The 18,977-nt window shown below is 39.4% G+C and overlaps 2 protein-coding genes across 11 annotated transcripts in view; one reads left to right on the top strand and one right to left on the bottom strand.

The window, feature by feature from the left end:
* sphkap (SPHK1 interactor, AKAP domain containing) overlaps positions 1-6,049 on the top strand; it is a 202,478-nt gene extending 196,429 nt beyond the window's left edge. For 6 of the 7 annotated variants that reach the window (XM_009293859.5, XM_009293856.5, XM_073928751.1 and 3 more), the window contains one exon: positions 4,754-6,049. In XM_009293859.5, the coding sequence (XP_009292134.1) occupies positions 4,754-4,909 (156 nt within the window). In that variant the 3' untranslated portion in view covers positions 4,910-6,049. The remainder of the gene's footprint in view (positions 1-4,753) is intronic. The other variant, NM_001083045.1, reaches the window with a different exon arrangement.
* daw1 (dynein assembly factor with WDR repeat domains 1) lies at positions 1,026-18,320 on the bottom strand. 4 transcript variants are annotated; one of them, XM_073929153.1, is made up of 15 exons: positions 18,253-18,308; positions 18,061-18,133; positions 16,454-16,598; positions 14,172-14,230; positions 13,972-14,094; positions 13,632-13,731; positions 13,277-13,384; positions 12,604-12,710; positions 10,606-10,708; positions 8,842-8,956; positions 8,551-8,627; positions 7,231-7,393; positions 4,669-7,137; positions 2,077-2,226; positions 1,026-1,964 (listed from the first exon to the last, which is right to left on the bottom strand). In XM_073929153.1, exons 1-13 carry the CDS (start codon positions 18,290-18,292, stop codon positions 7,103-7,105), a joined length of 1,248 nt encoding a protein of 415 aa, XP_073785254.1. In that variant the 5' UTR covers positions 18,293-18,308; the 3' UTR covers positions 1,026-1,964; positions 2,077-2,226; positions 4,669-7,102. The 4 variants fall into 4 exon arrangements, with proteins under 4 accessions (XP_073785254.1, XP_005159317.1, NP_001037817.1 ...); XM_005159260.6 differs by having other exon boundaries at positions 1,026-2,226; NM_001044352.1 differs by lacking the exons at positions 1,026-1,964; positions 2,077-2,226 and having other exon boundaries at positions 6,738-7,393; positions 18,253-18,320.
* Between the last annotated feature and the right edge of the window lie 657 nt (positions 18,321-18,977).

Here is an 18,977-nt window from a genome sequence, read left to right as displayed (position 1 = left end):
GGCTCGAACCAGATATGAGTTTCTGCAGATTTTGTATGATCCAAACGTTTAGAAATGAAACTAATGAAACAGTTGATGTTTAGTTTTATTGGTGATTCCTAATATAATATTGAATGGTTAGCTTGGCTAGCAATATTTGGAGAATTTGATGTTTCCCCATTCAAACAGAATGGGAAATGACTTGCCTCAAAGGGACTTCGGGACAACTCAAGGTTAGTTGTTTGTTTGAATCACTAACCAGCAGGTCCATGTGGAGGCTGTAGCAGAGGAAAACACAGACTTCTGCAGAGTCAGAGCATTACTTATTCATGACATACAGTCTCACTGTCACTGAATTAAAAGCAGTCGGTTCTTGTGTATTTATATATTTATGTTTTGTTCTTGTATATAACCATGTTTACCATTGGAGATAAACGAAGTAAACATTTTTAAGTTTAAATTATGCCACAGTAATATCACCCTGCAGCCCAAAACCGGTTACTCACAGGGCTGAGCCTGGTCAGTACCTGGATGGGAGACCACATGGGAACACTAGGTTGCTGTTGGAAGTGGTTTTAGTGAGGCCAGCAGGGGGCGCTCAACCTGCAGTTGAGTGAGTCCTATTGCCCCAGTATAGTGAAGGGGACACTATGCTGTCGGTGAGCGTCACCTTTTAGATGAGAAGTTAAACCGAAGTCCTGACTCTCTGTGGTCATTAAAAAATCCCACTGGTGGTGGTGTGAAGAGACTCCCCTCATTATTGTGAAGTGATTTAGGGGTTTTCTTTAAAAATGCTCACCTTATATTACATTACATTACGTTAAATTAAGCAATTTTGGGGATACTTCATCCAAAAATGAAAATTTACTTTACTCACACTCATACATGGCTGACATCATTTGTAACATTCTTCAATTTATTTATTTTTTTTTTTTTTGTGAAAAAGATATTCAGACAGAGTGTCAACTGTGACATAATGTTAATTTTGGGTGAATTAACCTAGTTTTGGTTATGAATGTGTCATAAAAAACAGCAAGGAGACTGAAGATTTTTAATCATTTTTAATAATTACAAATTATAGCATCATTTACATAAATCACAATTCATATGTGAATGTCCCTGCCCAACAACTATCAAAAGGGAAATTAATTAAAGGGTGGTTCACCCAAAAATAACGTCTCCTCCCACCCAGGTGGTTATAAACTTATATGAAGTTCTTTCTTCTGTTCTGTTGAAGTGTGTATCTTTCTAAACTAATTTCGAAAGGATCACGTGTTTATGATCAACACAGCTGGCACCTCATTAGCTCCGTAATCTGCCGTATTAGATGATTACGAACAAATTATAAATAATTAGAGTTTTTCACTCCAGTTATCTTTGTCTTAAAGCTTTCCCCACTTCCACCCCTACTCCCCCAACCCCGCCCCCTTTTTTTTCCCCGCTCGGGGCGACACGGTGGCCCAGTGGCTAGCACTGTTGCCTTACAGCAAGAACACCACTGGTACAACCTCCTATCGGGCCAGTTGGGGTTTTTGAGTTTCCATGTTCTCCTCGTGTTCACGTTGGTTTCCCCCGTGTTCCTCCCACCATCCAAAAAACATACACTATAGCCAATCGACTTAACCAAATTATCATCCAAGACAACCTTAGTTTACACTTCTCACACGGCGACAAGTAGGGGAGTTCTCGAGACTTACCTGAGCTCGTACTCCTCTCTCGCCCTTCCAATGGGAGGGAGCCCCGGGCTCGAGGATATTACGAGCTCAGGGCTTTCTCCTGGGACAGCATGGCAATTACGCTTTATTGATTATCAGCTAATTGTGAACTCTTGAAAGAAGATATTTTGAAGATTGTTGTAAAAAGCAGCCATAGTAGAAACAAAACATACTATAAAAGTCAACAGCTGTTTTTTTTTTTTTCCAGCATCCTTCATTATATCCTCCATTATGTCCAACACAAGTCATTTTTGGGGGGGTGAACTGTCCCTTTAATTAAACAAAAAAACAAACAGGATTACAGATTTACTTTACATATAAATGTTTTTAGTACTAACAAGATGTACCAAATAAAGTTGCATATTATTTTCCGAACACTCACGCAGTGCACATGCTGTTGTTGTGTAGATGGAGCTGAAGTGTGTGTGTAGAGAACGTGCTGCTGCTCTTGATTTGACGCGAGCTCTGAATAGCACTATCGCTGTGCCCTTCAGCCAGACTCCAGGGCTCCAGAGCTCTTCAGTTTGGAGTCCTAAAACGTGAAGATAAATTAGTATGGATTCCCTCTGGAGCTGCTGTTGGGCTTTTAGAATAGCGGTTTCTGATTTGTGAGTAAAATTAGGCCTGTGGTTGACATCACTTCAGGAGACTTTCACAATATGTTCTACGATACAAAGAGCACACCGTCATCATATATCAAAAGTCATATCTTTTAAATATTAAAGGGAACAATCATTTACTCCACGGGAACCTCCACGGTCCGACTTTATATTAAGTGGCCTTAACTACTGTGTACTTGCATCAAAAAATAAATACAATGTACTTACTGTGTTTATAATGTATTTGAGAACACTTGTGGTGCTTTTGAGTTGGGATAGGGGTTGGGTTATGGACAGGTTTGCTGGTATGGGTAGGTTTAAGGGTGGGTTAAGGTGTAAGGGATGGTCAACAGTGTATTTACAAATCTAATTACAAAAGTTAATTACAGATGTCATTACATACAGGTATTTAATCAAGCATAAGTACACAGTAAATACATGTATTTAAACAATAAGTACATTGTAACAAACTATTAATTCCTGTGTGTAAGTACATATTAGTTAAGGACACTTAATATAAAGTGGGACCTACATTTTTGTAGTATGTAGTCTTGATCTCAAGAAAGAGATAAAATTGGTGAAACTTTTCAAGCTTTTTTTACTGGTAAATTTCCATTAAACAAGTTTGAGTAGTATTGCATTATCATGACGTCTGAATATTAGCTAAGACCATATACAGTGTTGGGGAAAGTTACTTTAGAAAGGAATGCATTACAATATTGGGTCCCACTTTATATTGTCCTCAACTAATATCTACTTACACAGGAATTAATAGTTTGTTACAATGTACTTATTGTGTTAATAGATGTATTTACTGTGTACTTATGCTTGATTAAATACATGTATGTAAATACATCTGTAATTAACTTTTGCAATTACATTTGTAAATTCACTGTTGACCATCCCTTACACCTTAACCCACCCTTAAACCTACCCATGCTACCAAACCTGTCCATAACCCAACCCCTATCCCAACTCAAAAGCACCACAAGTGTTCTCAAATACATTATAAACACAGTAAGTACATTGTATTTATTTTTTGATGTAAGTACATAGTAGTTAAGGACACTTAATATAAAGTGGGACCCAATATTGAGTTGCATTACTTAGTTTTATGTAAGTAATGTGTGACGTTACTTTTGAATTACTTTTGTGTTACTTTTGAGTTACTTTTCTGACCTGAGGCTTGATGTCTTTCAGAACATTTAGGTTTTTTTTTTCTTTTTTAAATAGAGGAACTCTGTGATTAACAACACACTGTAAAATCTCCATTCACCTTTACAAAATTAATGTAGGATAATGTTATCTTCTGTGAACATCCTGACCCTAGAGCTCTACATGGTGTATTTACAGATTAATAACAGTTTAAAGCAGTGCGTTTGCCACTTTTGTACATTTTGGCTGATTAAACTGATAAGTGACATTCTAAAGGCTGATTTATACTTCTGCGTCAAGCGCATGCGTATGCTACAGTGCAGCCTACGCGTGGACGCATAGCCCTTACACGCACCTCTCCAAAAATGTAACTACACATCGCAAGCTCTGTGATTGGTCAGCTTGGTAGCGCTAATGAGTGTGGGCGGGATGGAGAGCCATGCGAGTCCGTTGGAGCGACTGTTTACAAGTGTGGAGTCCCGTGAAGGAGCTCCGGATGAAAAGTTTTGTTTTGTGTTTACCTTATGATTAAAGTTGTTATACATCCGCCGGTTCCTGCCTCAAAATTAGGGAGTTTAAACTACTTGTACATTAAGGAAGCGTTCAGAAAAACCAAAACACCAGAGAAAAAGAACATTAACACCTCACTGCCAACTAGTGTTTTGGAAGTGTTATTGCAGTGCAACAGAAACAGCGCGCAGAAGTTTAAATGCACAGTTACACGCGTTGCATGCGCCATGGGTCACACCGATCACTTGACACAGAAGTATAAACTTAAGTCGTTCTTTCTCTTTTGTATGTTGTAGTGCTGTATTTATACCATAGTAATCTGGTTGTGTTTGCTTTGCTTTAGCTTTTTCGGGTTGATTATTGTGATCTCCCAACAGAGATACTGGGAAATCTCTATAGACTGATGGCATTTCATGCCGTTATAATCTTAAAATGTGAGCGAAATCACCTGTTTTATCATCATCTTTAGGCATTACGCTAGAGAATCATTCAAATACTAGCTCTGAACATTGTCTGCTGTTCTGAGATTAACAACCACTTTGATGAACAACCACTGCTAATACAACAGTAGTCTTAAAAGACACTCTCAGGTTATATAAGTTATATAATAAATAATCATTCACAGTATTTTGAAGTGTCTATGATATCAATATTGGGCATGTTCATTATCACAATATATTGAATCTTTAAATATTGCTAAATGTCCATACCTAATAAATCCAGAAGAACTGGGAATGAAGTGGTCTGTGTAGCTGTCCAAATGCTGAAAGTGACCAGCGTGTGTTTGTTTCTCAGCTCCACAGAGTGCTGCAGTTGGCAGGTCAGAAGGCTTGGCGTGTTGGAGACTTGTTCAGCGCCGTGGCTCAGTTCTGTCAGCTCCACCAGGACCTGGAGCTGAAAGGACGGCCGCTGCCCAGCCTGTTTGACTGGATCCTGAAGACCAAACGCTAGAGCGCCACCCATCAGGAGACCCCCGCATATCCGCACACATTCATAAGCCCTGGAGCCAGTGAGAAAACACCAACAGACATCCCATTCCAGATGCCAATACACCTTCACCAAGACTCTAAGATCCAACAAACTCAACCAAAACCAAACATCTGCACATTTTCAGGAGCTCGGCTGTGAAACTGGAGGTTTACAAGATGCCAGCAGCATTCATGGCCCTCAAGACCCTTAGCATGAAGATTTCTTAGCTATCTTGAACCACCAGCACATCCCACAGAGATCAGATCCACACAATCCTCCATCTCACTCGCACTCGTACACGTGCTAGGAATTCCGGGATATGCTCTAGGAAGAGAAATGCCTTGCTCATACAGTACACGTGCGCACATATCTCATTATCGATTGTGATTTGAGGATACTTCCCTTTAAATTACGCATGTTCCTGTCTTTACGCGCACGCAAACGTAGATCCGACCCGTTTCCAGCCAGCTGGTTTAGAGGAACATGGCTTAAACCGACCAATCAGCCTTGACGTTTTGTAGCTTGCATATTTTTACTGTTCGACGAACCCGTTTCAAATGCACAACATGACTTTTTACGAAGACAAATGAACGCGCGAGCTCTGGCATAGAGATTTGGCGATGTTTAATTCAATGTTTGTATTTAAAGTGAAATATAGTGCGATCTCATCCCAAAACACACTTTGTTGTTTTGAGTTTACATCAGTCGTTTCATTGTACCTCCGAGACTGAATTCTATGTTTAGTTTTTGTGTGACTACTGTTGTTTAAGAGACTTTTATTTTGGCTAGATGTAAATAGTCTAGACTGTGAGCTATTGTACCATCGGGCTGCAAATGGGAATTTACGTTTTCAGTTTTCCGTTCGTGAGGACAGGCAGGATCACAGCACTGAAAGCCTCACCAGATGACTAATATAGAAGTGTGAATATCGCAGAGTATATTTAAAGTACAAGTACAGTTTTGTGTAAACGTGTAAAGTCTGGTGGCGTTATGGTTTTCTCCGCATAGTAACATAATAGTAGTGTGTTTTAATATCAGCGTTGAAGGCACACAGCTGTATCCAGTCTGTCACGGTAAACCTGAATGTATTTATCTTTTCAAAATAAAATTTGCGTACGGTGAGTTTCATGTCAACAGCATTTGTTTGAAAACACTTGTGTGAATGAATGAAATACATTTAGAGAGGCAAAGCTATTCATTTAGTCAGCTTTCCACTCAAAAACAGACCTGAGAGCCAAAAATGGATATCCCAGGTAAAACACACCAGAAAAACTCATATATTATCCCAGCCTGATCACACGAGGCAACGTAAGTATTTTACGTTTTGCCAGTTAATGGCTAATTCGTACGAGTTCAGTCGTATGAAATTGTACGATTTTAAAAAGGAGGCGTGGCACCTAACCCCACCCCTAAACCTAACCGTCATTGGTGGATGAGCAAATCGTACTAAATTTTACTAATTAGAGCGTACGATTTCATACGAATTAGCCACTAAATCAAAAAGTTACAAATTGCCGTGAGATTGTGTTGATTATCCTGTATATTTATGCATTCATTTTCTTTACGGCTTAGTCCCTTTATTAATCAGGGGTTGCCACCGTGGAATGAACTTTCATTTATAAATATATGTTTATGAATAATTGAAAAACTTAATTGCAACTGTTTAATCACTTAGTTTCTCGCAATTAAGTTAAGAGAAAACAATTAGGAATTATGAGATAAAAACTGCAGAATTGCAAGAAAAAAGTGACGATATCACAAGATACTTTTATACTCTGAATTGCTACAGTATCTCAATGAAACGATCATAGAATATCACACGATTTTTATTATAATTTGAAAAACATGCTATTATAAGAAAACATATTATTTATGTGGTAGAAACAAGCACGGAAACATTTCTGAGAATGGTTATTGATTCAACAAACAGTTGTGTGAACATATTTTAGGAATTATAATAATAATAATAGCATTTTTGTACTAGTAGACAGCGCACCTCTAATGCGTCTAACCCATATTTCACCCAGAAAATTCTAAAAAAAGGGGAGAAATACAACCTCACACATATCCTCCACACACATTGCATGTGCTCCAAGAATAGAAATACTACGGCAGTGTGACAGGAACACACACTAAACCACAATCCAGAGAAAGCTGTGTGAATACTGTCTGCTGTCAGTGCCAGATCCTGCAGGTGTTGTCTTTGCTCCCTGCACAAAGATTGACAACAAGGCTTTAAATTACTGACGTGCGCTTGCTTTAGCGGATGAATTCATGTGTGTTACGCAGGTGTATGTAATTGCCTGTAATGATGGTGTCTCCCTCATAGTTGAACGCGCAGGAGAAGATTTCATCCGAATGTCCCTCCAGCACCTGCAAACACGCTCCCGTCTTCACACACCACACACGAGACGTTTTGTCCACACTCGCCGTCAACACGCGGCTCCCCTGCGCATTAAAACACACCTACAGCCACACAGGCAGAGGAAATCATCATATTGCACACTGTTATGAGAATGCGTCAGGATGGCTCTTGATCATATTCCATCATGAAACTTTTTGTTTTCCTTGTGGAGAACATTATACACTCCCCGGCCACTTTATTAGGTACACCTCAATGCATTTAGGCATGTAGACATGTTCAAGATGATCTGCTGCAGTTTAAACCGAGCATCAGAATGGGGAAGAGAGGTGATTTAAGTGACTTTGAACGTGACATGGTTGTTAATGCCAGACGGGCTGGTCTGGGTATTTCAAAAACTGCTGATCTACAAGAATTTTCACGCACAACTATCTCTAGGGTTAACAGAGAATGGTTGAATGGCTTGTTGATGTCAGAGGAGAATGGCCAGACTGGTTTGAGCTGACTAAAAGGCAACAGTAACTCAAATAACTACTCGTTACAACCGAGGTCTGCAGAAGAGCATCTCTGAACACACAACACATCCAACCTTGAGGCAGATGGGCTACAGCAGCAAAAGATCCTGCCTTGTATCAACGGTTCAGGCTGGTGGTGTAATGGTGTGGGGGATATTGTCTTGGCACACTTTGGACCAATTTGTCCGGGAGATTCGCATCATGGATGTGCAGCCGACGAATCTGCAGCAACTGTGTAATGCTATCTTGTCAATATGGACCAAAATCTCTGAGGAAAGGGGGTCCAACCCGATACTAGTAAGGTGTACATAATAAAGTGGCCAGTGAGTGTATTTCAACAAGCAGGAGAAAGAGATAGACAGCTGAACTCAATCTGACCTGTGTTGGTATGACAGGAGTTTTATTACAGCATTGGAGAAGCGAGTGTGTGTGTGTGCATACTTGAGTTATCACTTTTACACAGGAAATGGAAATATTTGGATGATGACGGTGGGGAGGAGAAAGGAGAGAGGATATTATGGTGAGAGATCGCGTAGGGATAGGCTTGAAAATAAAAGAGGAATAAGAGATATGAATATGCTGAGAAGGTGACGAACAACATGATGGGATTGAAGGCAAGAGGGCAGATCAGGTGGATATAAACAGGAAGGGACCTCGACAGGAACGGCAGGAAATGAGTGCATGGGAGTGAATTATTGAGTCCGGCGCTGGAGAGACAGGGGTGGACAGATAATGTGATTTCTTGCCTTTGATATCTCTCCTTTATGGCCTTCTAATTGACATAAACACTGAAACGTGTCAGTGCTGAACACTCTTGATGTACCTGCATATAAAAACACACACACTATAAGACTGTGACAATACAGTAAGCATCACATATACAATAACACAAACACACACTTTTCACAGATTCCTTTTTTTTTCTTCTTTTTTTTTTTTTGAGTGAGACGGGACAAGAAAAGGGGAAAAAAAATAGTAAATCATTGGTAAATCAAGAGCACAGATATGTATGAAAATGTAGTGTAGTGACGTCTCACCATCAGCAGAGGCTGTAGCAATCAGCTGACCAGTGTAGTTAAAACACACATCCAACACCTCATCATTATGACCTAAGAGAGTAGCCAAACACTGACCACCTTCTGCATCCCACACCTATACGCAAGCAGACAAAACCTGTTACAAACCAAACACACCATACACTCATGATGTGTAAGTACTGTAAGAGTTCAATGTCCCTCCCATAATTCTCAGCGATGCCTGTTCTCTTCATTTAAAGCGACAGTTCTGTCATTTATGCACCCTTGTTTTGTTTTTTTTTGTTTTTTTTAGGGTTTTAACCTTCATTCGATAGGACAGTAGAGAGTATTGACAGGAAAGCATGGGGAGCAGAGAGTGGGGAAGGATTGGCTTAGGACAGCGAGGTGGAATCGAACTCCGGTCGCCGTGAGCCCCAGAGTGCATGTGTCGATGCACTAACCACTACACCCCTGTCGCCGAAGCACCCTTGTTTTAAATTAATATGAATGACTTACTTCTGTTGAACACAGAAGATATCTTTAAAAATATTGACAACCTGTAACCATTGACCTCCATAATGTTTGTTTTTGCTACTATGGATGTCAATGGTCACAGGTTTTCAGTTTGTCTTATTTTGTGTTTAACAAAAGAAACTGGAAATAGTTAGAAAAATAAATACTATGAAGGTCAACAGTTACAGGTTTTTAGTCTATCTTGTTTTGTGTTTAACAACAGAAAGAAACTGGAAACCTGTAACCATTGACCTCCATAGTGTTTTTCCTACTATGGAAATCAATGGTTACAGGTTTTTGTGTATCTTATTTTGTCTTCAACAAAATAAAGAAAGTAAAAACCTGTAACCATTGACCTCCATAGTGTTTATTTTTCTACTATGGAAGTCAATGGTTACAGGTTTTTACTTTATCTTATTTTTGTGTTTAACAAAAGAAAAAAAACTGAAAACCTGTAACCATTGGCCTCCCTAGTATTTGTTTTTCCTACTATTAAAGTCAGTGGTTACTGGTTTTTACTTTATCTTATTTTGTTCACCAAAAGAAAGTGAAAACCTGTAACCATTGATCTCTATAGTATTTGTTTTTCCTACTATGGAAGTCAATGGTTACAGGTTTACACTTTATCCTATTTTGTGTTCAACAACAGAAAGAAACTGGAAACCTGTAAGCATTGACCCTCAAAAGTATCTGTTTTTCTTACTATGAAAGTTTCATTTTGGGGGTGAACCATCCCTTTAAAGGACACATACATGCAAAAATCTGCTGTTATGTAACAGCTTTGACACAAAAACTGTAAAAATGAGGACTGTGTTTTCCAGTTTGTTTGCTTTTTTTTTGGCTGTGCTGAATAATTAAGTGCGCTCACACTTGGAATAACAGACAGACAATCAGAGGCAGAGAGATGAAAGTGAATGCAATATGTAAGAAAAAGAACATTGAAGGCGCATCATTAAAAATAGAAGAGTTATAGAGTTCAATAGTAGCCGTAGTAGTTTCACAGTTCTTAAAAAAAAGACCATCTGAGAAAACGTCATGTTGTTTTACCATTGTCACAATCCTTGCAACATAAATATATACATGTAGTGACAACCAAATTTCATTTGATTCAGCGTCTTGCTATTAAAATGATGCAACTGTCAAACGTTGGCAGTGGAAAAACTCCATTTCCATGCAAAGTGATTATAAACAGACCTCAGGGGGAAAGAATCATAATTGAAGAAGATTTTTACGAGACAGCAAGAGAATTACAGAGTGAGGAGAGACAGAAACCTTGCAGGATTTATCCAGAGAGGCCGTGGCGATGAGGGAACAGTCCCAGTTGAACTGCACACAGCTGATCTCTCCACGGTGACCTGAGAGAACGTGAACTTTCCTGGACGAGACAGAATATAAAATGCCAACCAAGTCAGATTTATTTGATTGTTGTTGTTTTTCACAGCACATATAGAGCGTCAAAGCAGCTTTGCAGAAAGGCATGGTGTTATGACGAGAGCAGGGTTTAGGGCTGGGTGATAATATGAGTGTTACTCCAGATTTAGATCTAGACGTACTGTATTTATAGTGTTGTCTAGCACATATTTCAGTGAGCCTTCAATGGTAGTGCAGACGTTTACATAGAGTGCATTAAGAAAGTATTCACAGCGCTTCACCTTTTTACATTTTTTATGCTGCAGCCTTATTCCAAAATGGATTAAATTTGTTTCCTCAACATTCTACACCTAATACCCCATAATGACAATGTAAAAAAAGAGTTTTTGAAATTATTGCAAATTTATTCAAAATAAAAAATCTGAAAAATCGCATGTGCATCAGTATTCAAGCCTTTGCCCAATACTTTGTTGATGCACCTTTGGCAGCAATAACAGCCTCAAGTCTTTTGAATATGATGCCACAAGCTTGGCACACCTGTCTTCTGGAATTTTTGCCCATTCCTCTTAGCAGTACCTGTCAAGCTCTATCAGGTTGGATGGGAAGCGACGGTGTACAGCCATTTTCAGATCTCTCCAGAGATGTTTAATAGGATTTAGGTCTGGGCTCTGGCTGGGCCACTCAAGGACATTCACCGAGTTGTTGTGAAGCCACTCCATTGATATTTTGGCGGTGTGCTCTGGGTCACAGTCCTGATGTAAGATGAACAGTCGCCACAGTCTGAGGTCAGGAGCACTCTGAAGCAGGTTTTCATTCAGGATGTCTCTGTACATTGCTGCATTCATCTTTCCCTCTATCCTGACTAGTCTTCAGTTCCTGCTGCTGAAAAACATCCCCACAGCATGATGCTGCCACCACCATGCTTCACTGTAGGGATGCTATTTGCCTGGTGATGAGCTGTACTTGGTTTTCTCCAAACGTAACGCCTGGCATTCACTCCAAAGAGTTAAATTTTAGTCTTATCAGACCAGGGAATTTAGTTTCTTATGGTCTGAGAGTCTTTTAGATGCCTTTTGTCAAACTTCAGGCCGTGAGTGGCTTCCGTCTGGCCTCTCTACCATACAGGCCTAATTGGTAGAATGCTGCACAGATGGTTGTCCTTCAGTAAGGTTCTCCTCTCTCCACAGAAGAACGCTGGAGCTCAGACAGAATGACCATCGGGTTATTGATCACCTCCCTGACTGAGGTCCTTCTCACTCAGCTTAGATGGCCGGGCAGCTCTAGGAAGAGTCCTGGTGCTTCCAAACATCTTACACTTATGGATGATGGAGGACACTGTGCTCATTGGAAATTTCAGAGCAGCATATGTTTTTCTGTAACCTTCCCAAACCTTGTGCCTCAAGACAATCCTGTTTCTGAGGTCTACAGACGATTCCTTTGTCTTCATGCTTGGTTTGTGCTTTGACATGCACTGTCAACCCTGGGCCCTTGTATAGACAGGTGTATGCCTTTTCAAATCATGTACAATCCACTGAATTGACCACAGGTGAACTACAATGAAGCAGCTAAAACATTTCAAGAGTGATCAGTGGAAACAGAAAGTACCTGAGCTCAATTTAGAGTTTCACTGCAAAGGCTGTGAATACTGATGTACATGTGATTTTTTAGGATTTTTATTTTTAATTTTTACTCCTTTTTCACATTGTCATTATGGGGTATTGTGTGTAGAATTTTGAGGAAATAAATAAATTTAATCTATTTTGGAATAGGGCTGCAACATAAAAAATGCGGAAAAAGTGAAGCGCTATCAATACTTTCCGGATGCACTATATGGTTGGTTTTGAAAGGAAGATAAGTTAGTAAATCAGTCTCAAACAGTGACGTTCAGTACACACTGACCTGCCAGAAGGAACATCCCATAAAATGGCAGTGTGGTCAAATGACCCCGTGACCAATCGATCACCCGTTGTGTTAAAGCACAGAGAGATGATCTCAGCGAAGTGACCCTGAAAAAAAGTATTCAACAGACAAAGGCTCTGAATGAAGAAAGCCAGAGCTAATAAAAAGACAGTCTTTTTTTACCTCAGCAATGAAATATCGTATTAATTCCCCCAATTCATCGGTAAGAACTCGTAGAGCTATTCATAATTTAGATTCATAGAGGAATAATTGGAGAGTTAAGAGGGGTAATTACACAGCACACACGCACCGAGCGTTCGGTCACACTGCTCTGCCATGTGCTGTGGAGAGGAAAAGACCTCCACACGCTCTGTCTCACCCTCCTCAAAGCTCCAACATCAGGTTTCTCATATTCAGTTTACATCCTGATGCATTTCTTTACATTCTGTGTCAAGCGGCTAAACAAAATGGAATGCTTGAATTACCGCATAAATGATCATAATGAAAGATTTATGCCAAGTTCATTAATTAAGAAATGCATGGCTAAGTTTTCACTGATCACTGCGAATTAAAGTGAAATCATTCAAAATCCTTTGGGAGAAGAGCAGATGAGGGGAAATGATGAAGCTGGATGGGTGGCAATGTGTGTGTGTGTGATTCAGATAATACATACTGCCAATGTAGACACCTCTTCCCCACTTTCAACATCCCATAATTTAGCCGTGGTGTCCATGCTGCCTGTAGCAACAAGGGTACTTTGAGGGTTAAAGGCCAGGCATACCTATAATAGACATGCAGAAAATTATAAACAGTATTTCAGATTAAGTGAACAAATTTCAAGTCTGGCAAATGATGAAACATGAAAGTAAACGTCATATAAAAACTGCTAAAGAAAGTCATACAGGGTTAAAGAAGCAGCATAGGGGTGTAAATATGAGGAGAGAATTGAACATTTTAGGTGAGCTGCTTGTTAAACAGCTGACAGTGATGCTGGTTTTTAGGTGATGTGAAGTGAAAACCAGACGTACGATTTCTGCCGTGTGCCCTCTAAACGTGTAGAAACACTTTCCTGTTTCAGCACTCCACAATTTGCAGGTCTTGTCAAAGGAGCCTGTGGCAACCTTGTCTCTGAGAGCGAGAGACAGTGAGAAAGAGGGCAGAGAAGAAGAAAAAAGGGACAAGTGCTCCTGTTATGACTCAAAGTGACAAATGGTCCCATTGTAATAACAACACCAGTTACCCTGCAGTGCCCTAACCCTGCAGAATCAGACAGAGATGGTTGTTTGCTTTCTATTTCATCCCCAAAAAAGAGCTGTTCTGAGTGTTTCAGGACATACGTGATGAAATGAGCGAGAGCGGTGCTGTTACCCGTAAGGGTTGTTGAAGGCGATGGCATACACAACGTTCCTGTGACCCTCCAAAGTGTGCAGCTCCTCTCCGGATGCAGTGTCCCATATTTTACAGGTCCTGTCATAGCTTCCGGTTATAAAGCTGCAAACAGACGGAAAGTGAAGGGGAGAGGGAGGATCGGAGAGAGGGAGGCATGTGAGCGCAGCTGATAAACTCACCAAGATCCTGATTTATTGAAGGCTACATTCGTCAGGGGCAAGATGTGAGCCTGAAGTGCCTGTAGATGAAGACAGAGAGGACAAATACTCGGGAGGGGGAAGCACTTAACCACATTAATTTATTTCAGATCTTTAAGCTTCACTGTGTAATTTCCATACTTAATTACCATGCCTTTGATGTATAAACACAGCGGTGTTTCCCTTTGCTGCCACCCAGTGGGCATTTGTGATATTAGATGTCCTGTTCTTAGCCAGAAAATCATTCAAATGCATTTCACTTAGCTATTTAGTTTAGAAGTAGTATAGTTTTGGGAGAAGTCTTTATGCTTATAAAAAATAGTACAGTGAAATATTTTAGAAATTGTGTTCTAAAGGATTTTTTATTTCTGTGATCACAGCTGAATTTCTTTGGCATCATTATTCCAGTCTTCTGTGTTAAATGATCCTTTAGAAGTTATTATAATATGATTTGCTGCATTTATTAAACCTCTGTTTGTGATTTTTTACAAACTTTAACAAAACCCTTTGTACAATCAATGTTGTAATTTTTCCCTATAATGACGCTTGCGGTCGAAATAAATTTACAAATAAATAAAAAAAGGAACATAAATAGATAAAATTACAATAAAGCAAAATGGAATAAAATCAAAAGACATATAAATAGACAAACTTTACAGTATTGTACACATTTGCAATTATATAAATAATCAATTGTAAAAATAACTAAATACCTACATGATAATACAAATAATTATATTATTTATTATTTTAAAAGTTATAATTGTATAATATTAAAATAATATAATTAGAATATAGTATCATTATGTTTGTGTGTTTGTGTGTGTGTGTGTATGTATATATACATACACTCACTGGCCACTTTATTAGATACACATTAGGTACGCCTTACTGGGTTGGACCCCATTTTGCGTTGAGAACTGCCTTAATCCTTCATAGCATAGATTCAACAAGGTGCTGGAAATATTCCCCAAAGATTTTGGTCCCTATTGACATGATAGCATCATGCAGTTGCTGCAGATTTTTTGGCTGCACATCCATGACGCAAATCTCCCATTCCACCACATCCCAAAGGTGCTCTATTGGATTGAGCACTGGTGACTGTGGAGATCATTTGAGTACAGTGAACTCATTGTCATGTTCAAGAAACCAGTCTGAAACCATTCGTGCTTTAAGACATGGTGCGTTATCCTGCTGGAAGTAGCCATCAGAAGATGGGTACACTGTGGTCATAAAGGGATGGACATGGTCAGCAACAATACTCAGGCAGGCTGTGGCGTTGACACGATGCTCAATCGGTACTAATGGGCCAGAAAGTGTGCCAAGAAAATATCCCCACACCATTACATCACCAGCCTAAACCGTTGATACAAGGCAGGATGGATCTATGCTTTCATGTTGATGATGCCAATTCCTGACCCTACAATCAAAATATCGCGGCAGAAATCAAGATTTATCAGACCAGGCAACGTTTCTCCAATCTTTTATTGTCCAGTTTTGGTGAGCCTGTGTGAATTGTAGCCTCAGTTTCCTGTTCTTAGCTGACAGGAGCGGCACCCGGTGTGGTCTTCTGCTGCTGTAGCCCATCTGCCTCAAGGTTGGACGTGTTGTGTGTTCAGAGATGCTCTTCTGCAGACCTCGGTTGTAACGAGTGCTTATTTGAGTTACTGTTGTCTTTCTATCAGCTGGAACCAGTCTGGCCATTCTCCTCTGACCTCTGGCATCACCAAGCCATTTGCGCCCACAGAACTGCCGCTCACTGAATATTTTTTCTTTTTCTGACAATCCTCTGTAAACCCGAGATATCGTTGTGCATGAAAATCCCAGTAAATCAGCAGTTTCTGAAATACTAAGACAACCATGCCACATTCAAAATCACTTGAATCACCTTTCTTCCCCATTCTGATGCTCAGTTTGAACTGCAGCAGATCGTCTTGACCATGTCTACACGCCTAAATGCATTGAGTTGCTGCCATGTGATTGGCTGATTAGAAATTTGCATTATTGAGCAGTTGGACCTAATAAAGTGGCTGGTGTGTGTAAAGTGAGAGGTATTATGAGTACGGTGTGGCGTCTAAGGATGGTGAGAGATGTTATAAAAGAGAAAGCATGTCATACTGCTCTACCTCTAAGGACTCGACAGATTTCTAAATGTTTTTTCTTGTACAGCTAGACTTTGCTTACTAAACCAGTCATGGACAGAATCACACAGTATCCCGAATAGATCCAATGTGCAAAAAAGGTTGGTCACTATTTATAAGTACCCTAAAAAGGTAAAACTTGCGCTCATCCTTTTGGCTGACTTTCTCCTGCAGTTTGCAGATCAGGAGTTTCACCTGCTCGACACAGGAGGAGGTGATGAGAGGCTCAGCTGCTCTAATCTCTAAAACCAACTCTTCCACATCAGTCCTGGAGGAGAAATATAGAGGAAATATCACATAAAGCATGAAAGTAACCAATATGACTCAAGCACTTTGTTCCTAGTCTTCCAAAGGCTTTGATGGAGGAATAGACTAAAAGTTTGAATACATTGAGGACACATCATGCTAGGTTTGATGTCAATGATGTCTGATGTCACTGGTCCCAAGTGTGTCTCGTGCACCAAAAAAGGGCCCAAAATCCCCTTTCACACACATTTACCTTTACTGACTTCAAGGGATAGTTAAGATAAAGTTAAAATTGATTCATCATTTACTCACCCACATGTGGTTTAAAACCTTTCATGCAGGGGTGCCCAAACTTTTTTGTATACAGGGCCAAAAGCGAAATCATTGAGAGCCATGGGACGAAGGTAAATAAATCAAGCTATGTAACATTTATGTTGCCATGGGTATTTTCCTAATTTATTTCATAAGATTTAAAAGTAAACAGAAAACATTACTTTAGACCATGTTAACTAATGCAAAACAACATTTAAATTGATATTGCAATAAAAACATAAACAATCACATTTTAACAGAGTTTAATGCAGAATACGCTAGTCAAGCAGAATCTGCCTTTGCCTTGATTTGTCCTCAATCCATTTTGTAAATTTAAACTAAATCTGATTAATTTACACACTATTTAACTGAAACTTTAAATTTCAGTAAGCTTTTAACAATAAAGCAAACAATCTCTAAACCATACCCATCATTCTGCCTCTTTTCTCAGATGGGATGACGGACCAAATCAAAGGTTACTATGGGCCAACTTTGGCCCGCGGGCCTTAGTTTGGGCATCCCTGCTTTTATGAGTTCATTTTTTATGTTGAACACTAAAAGAAGATATTTTGAAGAAAACTGAAAACCTGCAGCCATTGACTTTCATAGCAGGAGAAACAAATGAAGAGTTCAGATGCAAAAACCTGCGCCATCTGAAATGTCCATCAAAAATGAACATCTTTCTCAGCCTCCTTTGTTGATGTTGAGATATTTCACTTTAAAGACCAGGAAAATAACCTGTTCTTTGCCATAAAAGTTATGTTACTGAACATACACACAGGAGCCTGATAAAAGTGCTCATTTTAGAGGAGAATTTTAGACGGCATTTAGAGGTTTTTGCATCTAAACTCTTCAAATACTATGGAAGTCAAGGATTACATGACTCCAGTTGTCTTCAAAATATATTAGTTTGTGTCTAAAAGGAAACAAAAATTAAATACAAAGAGATTTAGAACAAGTAAATGATGTGTAAATGACGACATAATTAAAAATTTTGTGTGAACTGTTTCTTTAATTTTTAATTAATTCAACCCAAGTGGTCGAGTCTTTATCCATTTTACGTTAGGCTAAAACGTGTTGAACATCAGTTTAAAGAGTTTCACCACAACAACATCTTCAGTCATTATGAGTCATTTATTATTATTTATTATGAGTTAGCTAGGCATACTTACTCTGGAGTCAAGTTTAACAGATCGATGCATTTCGTCCTCAGCTGTCCCCCTTTTTCATAGTCTAGGAAAATTCCTGCACAGCAAATGAGAATCAAACGAACTTTCATTCCTGCGTCCAAACTGAACCAGCCACTCTATACAACTCTATGCGATGAATAGCTTGGAATATTAAACGTTTAACGCGATTGTTACCTGGAGGATAGTACCGTATGTGCATCCGTTTCAGTCTCATCACGACGACATTGACTGAAGACAAGAGTGTCAACAAACCGTTACTACGGTGACGAGACACATGTGCTGCGTACTACGCATGCGTGGTTTTGCATCTTTTATTTCAACACTTTTATGGCAATTCGAAACAGTTTAACCTTTTCCAAATACTTTATTATTATTATGAATATTATAAATATATAAATATACAGTAGCTGCTACATATAGTAACAGGTTAGTAAAGAGCCTAATAAGTAAGTTTATAAACTTTGTAAGTTTTCCTGAATCTCCAGAAGCAACTAATCTCTGGTAAATTTAGCCTTTTTATTTCATTACGTTAAAACAAACACTCCCCGGCCACTTTATTAGGTATACCTACCTTACTAGTACGGAGTTGGACTCCGTTTTGCCTTCAGAACTGCTTTAATCCTTCGTGACATAGGTTCAACAAGTTTCTGGAAATATTCCTCAGAGATTTTGCTCCATATTGACATGATAGCATCACACAGTTGCTGCAGATTTGTCGGCTGCACATCCATAATGCAAATCTTCCTTTCCACCACATCTCAAAGGTGCTCTATTGGATTGAGATCTGGTGCCTGTGGAGGCCATTTGAGTACAGTTAACTAATTTTCATGTTCAAGAGACCAGATATGATTCTCGCTTCATGACATAGCGCGTTTCTCCGTTATCCTGTGGAAGTAGCC

This window comes from Danio rerio, chromosome 18 (assembly GCF_049306965.1).
Source record: "Danio rerio strain Tuebingen ecotype United States chromosome 18, GRCz12tu, whole genome shotgun sequence".
NCBI lineage: Eukaryota > Metazoa > Chordata > Actinopteri > Cypriniformes > Danionidae > Danio > Danio rerio.
This window is presented reverse-complemented; position numbering and strand designations above follow the sequence as displayed.

What these genes read in the sequence shown, in the direction of transcription:
- daw1 (NM_001044352.1), bottom strand. Translation starts at nt 18,292, where the DNA reads ATGAGACTGAAACGGATGCACATACGGTACTATCCTCCAG. An exon ending in TGGGATGTTCCTTCTGGCAG is followed by an intron (nt 10,709 to 12,603) that starts GTCAGTGTGTAC and finishes TGTCTCGTCCAG; the next exon opens with GAAAGTTCACGTTCTCTCAG. An exon ending in TGCTACAGCCTCTGCTGATG is followed by an intron (nt 8,628 to 8,841) that starts GTGAGACGTCAC and finishes TTTTATATGCAG; the next exon opens with GTACATCAAGAGTGTTCAGC.